This window comes from Octodon degus, unplaced genomic scaffold, assembly GCF_000260255.1.
Source record: "Octodon degus isolate 3935 unplaced genomic scaffold, OctDeg1.0 scaffold00010, whole genome shotgun sequence".
NCBI lineage: Eukaryota > Metazoa > Chordata > Mammalia > Rodentia > Octodontidae > Octodon > Octodon degus.
Genome location: NW_004524586.1, coordinates 10,701,491 through 10,711,280, shown reverse-complemented (window position 1 = coordinate 10,711,280; position 9,790 = coordinate 10,701,491). Strand labels below are relative to the sequence as shown.

Genomic DNA, 9,790 nt, shown 5'->3' with positions numbered 1-9,790 from the left:
GGGGCGCCTCCGGTCGGGCGCGCTCGGCTGGGCAGGCCCCGTCCCGCGCTACTGCCATGGCAGGTGAGGGCCTTGGGCACGCGGGCGGGATGCAGGCGGGATGGCGGGGCGGGCGCGGCCGGCCTGACCGCTCGTTCTGTTGCAGGAGCCGGAGGCGGCGGCTGCCCCGCGGGCGGCAACGATTTCCAGTGGTGCTTCTCGCAGGTGAAGGGCGCGGTCGACGAAGACGTGGCGGAAGGTGAGGCGGCCTGGACGCAGAGTGCAAGGTCATGTGGGGCCGGCGCCGGGACGCGGCCACCTCCGCCTGCGCTTCCCCTCGCGGCGCCGCGCGTCCCCGCTGCGGGGACCCGGCCGCGGCCGGTCGGGCTGTGGGGTGGCCTCGGGGCGCCCCGGAGTTTGAGCCGGAGTTTGGGCGGGACGCGCTGTGAGGGTGCCGTGAAGGATGTTGTCGGGGCCCGCGCAGAGGTCCCGGCTCCCCGTGCGGGAGGTGTGGGGTGCCAGGCAAGGGGGTCCCCGGCTCGGGCTGGGTGTCGGGGCGCCGCGTCCTGGTGGCCGGTGGGCCCTGGCCGGTCCGCGGCCTCTTGCCTTCAGCAGGAGGCAGGGACTGCTTGGTGCCGGAGTCTGAGGCTCTGAATTCTTTGCTTTTCACGATGGATGCTTTCTTATCCACTATTCGTTTTAAATGCTCTTCTCCATATTTTAGTCCTTTAAAAAAAAAAAAAAAGACAGGGCCTCACTGTGTAGTTTAGGCTGGCCTTTAACTATTAGCGCAGCCTGGCCTCTTAATTCATGGCTATCCTCCTGCCTCAGCCTCGAGTTCTGAGATTACAGCCGTGTGCCACCACGCCCGGCTGGACGTTGTAGGCTTGAACCTTAAACTGTCCGGTCTTTGCCATAATCCCAACTTTGAGTGGGCCAGGTTGCGAAGTTGTAAAGTGGTGGACAGAGAGCTTGGAGAGCCCCGAAGTTGTACCTAAGGGGACTGAAGAAACTTAGAGGGGTGAAGCGTAGTTGTGTTTTACGTTTAGAGTCGTGATGGCTTTTTGTTCGTGTTGTTCAGGCCCTTTTACTTTGTCCTAAAAATGATGTCTGTGCTAAAAACATCTTTCCTTTCCCAGCCGCTCCTCAAATGCCCTGTCCTGGGACTTTCACCTCAGTCCCCACATGACCTTTTGCCCACACCTCCTTCACCCTGTCCTCCCTAGCAGTGTCTGACCTGGCATATGATCCTTGAGGTTATCTGGGGGTCTGTGGTCCCATTGGTTAAACCCTGCCCAGAGGATTAAGCAGAGGAAACAGATTTGAGATGGAAACTAGGTGGTTTGTAATATAAACTAAATATTTTATTGGCTGTTTCTTATATGGTGAAAATATATTATTCTTTTGTTTCACTTGGTGTGTGTGCCAAGTGGGTGACAGTTCAGCCACTTCAAGTGTGATCTCTATGAGAGTAAAAGCAAAACTTGTTGGGGGGGGAAGCACATGGAAGTGTTTAGTGTCTGGCATAATTTCTGATTTCTTCACCTGTTTTGGAGTCTTTGTTGGTACACTGAGTTAAAATTTAAATGTAAGGGGCTGGGGAGATGGCTTAGTACAATGAGTGCTTCCCTGGCAAGCGCAGGGGTCTGAGTTCAATCCCCGGTTCCACCAAAAAAATAAAATAAAATAAAAAATAATTTAAAATTTAAATGTAAAGTGTTTTTTAAGTGTGATTTATGAAAATTGCATTGTTTCCCTTAAAGATCCTGGCAAATAATGTACTACTGCCTGAATTCAATCAGCTTTGATTGGAACTTTTTGCAATTTTAATTCTTTTCTTTTTTTGTGGGAGGATGAGGCATTTTTGAGAGTGTCTTGCGATGCAGTTTATGCTGGCTTTAAGCTCCTATTGGTTGTACCGCAGGCTGGTCCTGGACTCCTAGTGCTGGAATTACAGGCTTGGGCCGCCACACCCAGCTTTTGCAGTTTTAATTCTGAATGCATCAAAATTTGATGTTTCAGTTGTGATTTTTTTGGTGACCTTATCTTGTGTGTGTTTCTGATTGTATGTATTCAGAATTTTCTATTTTAATTCACCTATGCCTGGGATGTAGTAACCCATCCAAAGTAACATATTATAACTGCACCGTTTGTCCAGTAGTTTCAGTTATGTCATTCTTGAGCAGATGGTAAAGAAAAAACTAATGAACCATTAAAAGAACGAGAATCAATAAGCTAGCCCTTGTATCCCTAGCTGCTCAGGAGGCTGAGACAGGACTGCAAACTCAGGGACAGCATGGACTGCTTGGTCTCTCTTTCAAAATAAGTTTTAAAAAGGGCTCCGTATGTAGTGCGGTGATGGGATACTTGCCCCTGCCCGCAGGCCGACACTGTCCAGACTCAACACTGAAGGGAAAGTGTTGGTGAAGGGTAATTACTGATGCTTACAGTGTAGAATGTAATATATTCTAAGGTTTATCTGTTTATTTATTTATTTTTTTATCCTCGCATGCCTTCACGGCACGTTGGACAGCGGGAGAGTTGTGAGGTTCGAACTCTAGCCACCTGAGGCTGACAGCTTTGTGGAAGCAGCCACTTAAAGGCCTGAGCGAGGCCCAGGCTCCTGGTTTATCTGTTTAAATTTAGGGGTTGCAAGCCTTTTGTTTTTGTTATGGTCTAAGCCCAGCTCTGCAGAGTTCCGTGTAACAACTTTACTGTACTTTGGTCTGTTTTCCTGCTTTCCTTGTGATGAGTTGTCAGAAATGCTTTAGAGATTGAGGCTGGGGCTCCCTCCTGACTTCAGTGGGGACAGTGTCTGGGAAACAAGGATGGTACAGGAGTGGAAGTTGGCAGGCCTGTGTTACTCAGGTCGTGGAGTAAAATGCAATAATGGGGCGTGTGTGTGTGTTTAAGTTCAGGAATGGGAGCTCAGTCGTAACTCCTGTACAGTTGGGGTTTTTTTCTTGTTTTGTTTTGTTTTTTTGGTTCTGAGGATCAAATTCAGGACCTTGAGCTTGCCAGGAAGGTGCTTATGCCACTGAGTTACTCCCCCAGCCTCTGATAGGAATGTTGAGCAATATACAATTTGATTTTTTTTTTTTTTTCCTTTGAGAATTGGGTGCCTGGCAAGCGCAAGGGTCTGAGTTCAATCTCTGGTTCCGAGAGGAAAAAAAAAAAAAAGAATTGGGTTTTGCTGTGCATCAGGTTAGCTGCAGGGCTAAGCATCATTTTTCCATTGTGCTGTCAGCTATTCCTAGGCAAGTGGGAGTGAACTGGACTCTCAGGGAAATTAGTGATTGCCCTGCTGGTGGCCAGATGCAAGAGCAGCCAGACTGGTGGCTGGTCTCTGGCTTCTGTGGAAAGTGGACAAACTGCCTGGGAGTCAGAATAGTGAGGCCAGGTGACTTCCACAAGGAAATGAGAAAAGCTCGTGGCTTTGAGTACTTGGTCACAAATGGGTCTGCTGGGGGACCGGTGATGTCCGTGCAGATTTTTCCTGTGTGCTTATCACCTTCACCTAGTTTGCTTCAACATGCAGGCTACAGATAAATAAATACTACTGTTCTTTGTTTACCTGTCTCTGGTAGACTGTGAATACCTCAACCTTAGAGCTTGGCTGTTAAATCTCTGCCCCAGCACCTTTCAGAGGACCCTGCCCAATGGCAATGATACTTAACAGATTTTTCTTTTCTTTTGTCTTTTGGAGACAGGGTCTCCCTATGCAGTTCAGGCTGGCTTTGAGCTCACTTTATAGTCCAGGCTAGTCTGGAACTCCCAACAGTCCTTCTGCCTCAGCTTCTGAATCTGGGATTACAGGCATGGGCCACCAAGCCCAGTATTAAAGGTTATTGAGTGCTTGTAGTATGCCATAGAGTTTGATTTAAGGGCTTTACCTGTGTCTTGATTGATTTAATCTTTACATCACTAGAGGTAGAAACTGTTGTTTGTCCCACTCTGAAACAGAGATACAGAAAGCAATTATGTAGTCATGCAGCTTAGAGCTGGGGTTTGAAGACATGCTCAATGGCCCTAGAGCCTGCCTGTGCTGTCCTGTTCTATGGACCATTTGCAGCCAGTACTGATGGAACTCATTATATCCTGCTGAACAATCAAAAGAGAGCATTCAACCAGGAATAGTACTAAAATATCTTTGAAAATGAGATGACTTTTAAAATAAGTACTAATCAAAATAATACAGGATTAATAACAAAGTCTCCAAATGGTGTCATTTTCTCAGTTGATACCACAGAGATAGAGAGTAACTGAGATCTGGCATGTCAAATACATAGTAGTCTGTATGTAGTCTGCTTACTTAGAGAAAAGCTGTGGGTCTTAAGTACTTTTACACATTTATTGCTCTTCCAGAGGAAGAGGAGGATATCATGTTAACCCTGGATTTCTAGAGCTTGGTATAGCTTGATAATATCTAGTTCTTTTCATGTCACAATTTATAGTTTTAAGTGTCTTGAATTTTTATTAGATGATTTTGTTTTTATCATTTTTTAAATTCATGAATTAATCTGTTGTTTCCAGCGGCAGCGGATTAAAGTACCTGTAAGCAGACACAGGGGCTAGGGGTTCGATCCCCAGGCCTGCTGTGGTGGTAGGTGCCTGTAATCCCAGTACTTGGGAGGCTGTAAACAGACAGATCACTACAAGTCCGGTCTAGTAGTGAGACCCTGAACACCCTGTAGACCCCTAAAAATGCAACATCATCATGATGATGATGATGATGATGATGATGATGATGATGATGATCTGTTGTTTCCAATTAGGTTTTAACCTTTTCTAAAGAAATAATACCACACAAGAGCAAAGGTTTGTCTGTTACTTCAAGGATGATTCCGAGAAGTAATATAATGATCTAGGTGTCTTGAGTCATCAGATAGGATGCTCCTTAATAAGTACAGTGTGTCAGAGAAACTTTTTTCTTTTGTGTATTTAGTACAGGGTGTGTAGGTTCTCACTACACAGACCAGACTCCCTGTTTTCAGCCTCCCAAGTGCTCCCAAGGCAGGTGCCACCACTCCCAGTCTCAGCACGCCCCAAGGGCAGGGCCAGCAGGGCTTGTGCTGGGAATCAAAACCCAGTCCTTGCACTCTGCCTAAGCAGCCGCTTTAGTCCACTGAGCTATCTGGCTGGCCCAAAACATTTTAAATTAATGAAGGTACAAAACTTAGAATTATAGAACTGGGCGTAGTAGCAAACACTTGTAACCCCAGCACTAGAGGCTGAGGCAGGAAGAGCACTGTGAGTTGGAGATGAGCCTGGGCTACAAGGTGAGTTCAAGGCTAGCCTGAACTATGGTGAGACCTTGTTTCAAAAAGACCAAAAAAATTAGAATTTGGGCATTGATCAGGAAGTTACTATGTTTCATTGTATGTAAGATACATCTAATTTCAAAGATAATATGGAAAAAGATACTTAATATCAGGGTGAATGTAGCTCTTTTCAGTCATAATCATTATTTTATAATCTGCTTTGTGCAGTGGGACACACTTGTCATCCCAGCACTTGGGAGGATCCATGCAAGTTTGAGGCCACCCAGGGCTACATAAAGAGTTCAAGGCCATCCTGAACTACACAGTGAGACCCTGATCTCGGAAAGAAAAAAACATGGAATATTGTAATTAATTCTCATACTGAAAATGAGTGTTCAGCATTTATCATTGTCTTTGTAAAACACAGTGTGAGGGAAACTAGACGCGTGCCTTTAGTGAGATTGGTGTCTTCACTGAAGTTATTAAGCAGTGTTTAACATGTTTGAGGTTAGGTTGGTGAGCCGGAAGTAATAAAAGGTCATAGTAAGTTGGCAGGATTGGTGGTGTATGAAGTCATACCCTTGATGTTTTCATTCCTTGTTTGTTTGTTTGTTTTTTTCCCCCCTGGAACCGGAGATTGAACTCAGGCCCTTGCGCTTACCAGGGAAGCGCTTATTCTACTGAGCCATCTCCCCAGCCCCTCATTCCTTGATTTCTGAGTCTTGTCCGATTGGAGGTCCTAGCTTCAGTGTGTGCCTGCCAGTTTCCAGTTCTAAAGGTCCCTGCTGGGCCTTAGCTTGCTTACCTAGAAATTACACCAAAACATTTTTAGGATCAAACAGTGTGTAGTGTTTCTGTAACCTGTGAAGTGCCAGTTCAATTGTTAGTTTATTTGAAAGTGTTTTAATTTAGTTTTCAGTATATTTAAACACAAAAATAGTTTCTGGATTTTGCCGGACCCTCTCTTCTCTGCTCATCCCACATGCCATCTGCCTGGTCTAGACTCTTGATTCTTACAAGATTCTGTGACTCTTTTATTATCCCTTCTACCTTGATTTGGTTTCTTTCTCAACCTAGAAATTTTTTTTTTCCTTTCTAGTTTCTGCCTCCCGCTGATCCTTCCCATTCCATCTCAAATTCCACATTGTTTGCAGGCCTCTGGTCAGCCACGCTTCACATTGGCTATTCTGTCTTGGACTCTGGACTTTCCCTTTACTTAGCACCAGTTGTATGGCAGTGGCTAGGTCCTCTTCATGGATTAGGCTTGTCTCTTCAGCTTGAGGTCAGTCAGGCTGTGGAAAGTCATGATAGGTGGGAAAGCATTGTGCAGAGGGACTTGAGTAGAAACCTGTTTCTACCCTCTTACTAGATTGCATGGTATTTAGCTTTTGTTTCTACCCTCTTCCTAGCCTTGTGTGGTACTTACCTTTTGTTTCCTTATCTGGAAAACAGGATCCTATTACCTGAGACTATCATAGAGTAGTTAATATCCAGGAAATGTGTGGAAATCTTCTGCAGGAAAAACAGGGACTGGTAACTGTTTGAATGCTGTGTGAATTTACTCTGGCATAAAAGAGCCAATACTGTGTTGCTCAGGAACTAAGCCAAGAAAAAGAGGGATATTGCCGGGCTAAAGAAGTCAGAACAGTAGCCTGAAGGACTGCCAGTGCAGGGTGTTGGAGGTGGACAGATGCGCGGTATTGTACCACACCTGGAACCATGACATACTGAGGGGAAATGGTGATAGAAGTGCCCAGTACACTGACCTGGGGAGGAGTCGGGATATAAGAAGAGAGTGGGGAAGGGAAGGAAAAAGAATGGAAGTGAAGAGAGCTTGGAAAAACAATGGATTCTGGGAAAGGAGGGTGCTTGAGCCCTGTCCTCTAGCAGACAGGAGAGAGCCATAATGGGGCAGAAGGCTGGCCTAGCTGAAGGTGATGTGTAAAGTCTTTGAATACCATGCTGAGGGGCTGTGTTGTACTTTGAGTGATTATGAACCTGGAATGTCCTAGGCAGAGGAGTGATGTCAGCATTATGGTTTCAGGAAGCTCACTCTGGCCTTTGAAGAATGGATGGTGATGGAGTAAGAATGGAGACTAGTGCCCATAACCTGCCAGTCACTGCACTAGCAAACTGGGCTTGCTGTACATCAAGGGTCAGCAAACTTTTGTAGAAGTCCAAATAGAAAATATTTTAGGCTCTGCGGGCCACACTGCCCCAGTTGGAACCACTGAATTCAACTCTGCCTTCATAGCAGGAAAGCAGCTGCAGACCTGGCAGAATGGGTGGGCCTGGCTGCAAGCCATCATGCCAGTTTTCAGAAGTAGACAGCTGGCCAAATTTTGCATTCAGATTATAGTTTGCTGACCCCTGTTCTGAGTTATTGGTTCTCAGAGCTTTTTGGTTTCAGAATAGTTTCATACTGTTAATAATCATTGAAGATTCCAATTACATCTATATTTACTACTCTTAAAATTAGAACAGCTTGGGCTGGTGAGATGGCTCAGTGGTCTAAAGCACCTACTTAGAACAAGCTTAGCAAAGCACAGGGACCGCGGTTCAATCCCCCAGCACCACATGCCAGCCAGCCCTGCCCCCTGGTGGGCTGAGCTGGCCACACACACACACACACACACATAAATAAATTTTTAAAAATTAGAACAGCTTAAAATATTTATTATTTCATTTAAACAATAAATCTGCATGTTAACATTATTAATGAAAAAATTTTCTAAAAGATTTTAGTGAGAAGAGTGCCATTGCATTAAAAATAGTTTATCAGAAGATCTGCTTAGATCTACTTCCACATCCAATCTGTTGCAATTGCTTTGTTGAAATGTGTAAAGAAAATTTGGCCTTGCACATACATTAACTTAGAGAAGGGAAAGTGATCAACTGTTTTTCCAGCATTGTGGATACTTGTGGTTTATTCAAGTGTAGTTGTACTCTGGAGTCAGAAACCCCATCAGTGGAACCCAACAGTTACCTAGAATCCGCAGTTCTGTCACTTAACTTTAAGTGGTTCTTTTACTCATGCACATGATTTGGTAATGCCATGCTTAAATCAGTTTGAAGAATTGTTTCACTGAGTTACTTTAAGCTTCTGAATGTTAGCACATTGTATTACAGTGCCAAAGAAAATTATTTTATTAATATCACCACTGATCTCATCAGAGGGGTCTTAAAAGTAGGAAGCTGTCAGTGTAGCAGTAGAAAATATGTTTCCCAAAATTCTGATTTGCTCTTGAAAGCCTGGTTTTTATCATTGACAATCAGGACTATCAATTATTTTCTGTAAAGTAAGTAGCTTTGTTCATTTTCAAGAAAATTTCTGTCACATATTGTCTGGACGCTCAAAGTTGGTCAGCTGCCTTTGAAATAAGCTTTCTAGCTGGGTGTGGTGGTACAGGCCTGTAATCCTTGCACTCGGGAGACTGAGACAAGAGGATTCCCACAAGTTCAGGGGCAGCCTGAATTGCATAGTGAGACTTTGTCTCCAAAAAAAAAAAAAGATTTTCACCTCACAACACAGAAACACTGTTTGTGTATGCTTTTCCTGGAATAAGTTGTACTTGGGGATACCACAGAAGTGCTTTACAAGTACTGCATGTTTTATGACAAAGAACACGTTCACACTAAGGAGTTGGGATTGAGTAAAAGTACTTATTTGTGAAGGACGTTGCTAAGTAGTATTGGCTTTTTCTCTTTTTTCTTTTCCTGCGCATGAATGGCATGAAGACTGACACCCTCAGTTTGGCGTGGCTGCCGTAGCTGCTGCTGAGGCACCAGCCGCTTCACTTAACGCTGCTCTCACTCATCCCTGCAGAAGGCAGCACAGTGAAATGGCAGATCGCATGTGGCTTGGTTGCTTTACTCATTGCTGGGACAAAACTCCTGACTCCCAAACTTACGGCAAGAAAGGTTTATTTAGCTCACAATTTGTGGAGGTTTCAGTCCATATAGTCCGCTGGCTCCAAGGTAGAGAGGCAGATGGCAGAGGGCAGCAGTTCATACTGTGGAAAACAGCAAAACAGTAGAGCAGCCGCAGAGGGGAATCCTCTCCCTTCCTTATGGCGGTCAGGTTGTCCGCTTCAGGGCAGGTGTAGCACTCACACCCATAATCTCAGCATTGGACAATCAATCACAAACTCTAGAAGCCCACCCCATGACTGCATGAGGCTTTCGTAGACATCTGGACACAAACCATAAGAATGTATAGTTTTTCTTTAACATGATGACCTCAGTTTTAATCTATTTTCCTGAAAAAGCCATTATTTCATTCTTCTTTATGGCTGAATAAAGAAAATACACATTTTCTGTATTCTGTCATGTGTTGACAGGCACATAGGTTGACTCCATAATTTAACTATTGTGAATAATTACACAAAAAAATATGCAAGTATTTCTTTTGCATGATGACTTCATTTTCTTAGGCTTTATACCCAAAAGTGCTATCGCTAGATCATATGGTAATTCTAATTTTATTTTATTGGGCTGGTGAGATGGCTCAGTGGTCTAAAGCACCTACTTAGAACAAGCTTAGCAAAGCA

General features: G+C 44.6%; 1 protein-coding gene across 1 annotated transcript in view; it reads left to right on the top strand.

Annotated features, from left to right (window-relative positions):
- The window catches only part of Ppp2r2d (protein phosphatase 2 regulatory subunit Bdelta), a 39,154-nt gene that overhangs the window by 263 nt on the left and 29,101 nt on the right, over nt 1-9,790 (top strand). The window contains exons 2-3 of the mRNA XM_023708886.1: nt 1-63; nt 146-238. Of these exons, the coding sequence (XP_023564654.1) occupies nt 1-63; nt 146-238 (156 nt within the window). The remainder of the gene's footprint in view (nt 64-145; nt 239-9,790) is intronic.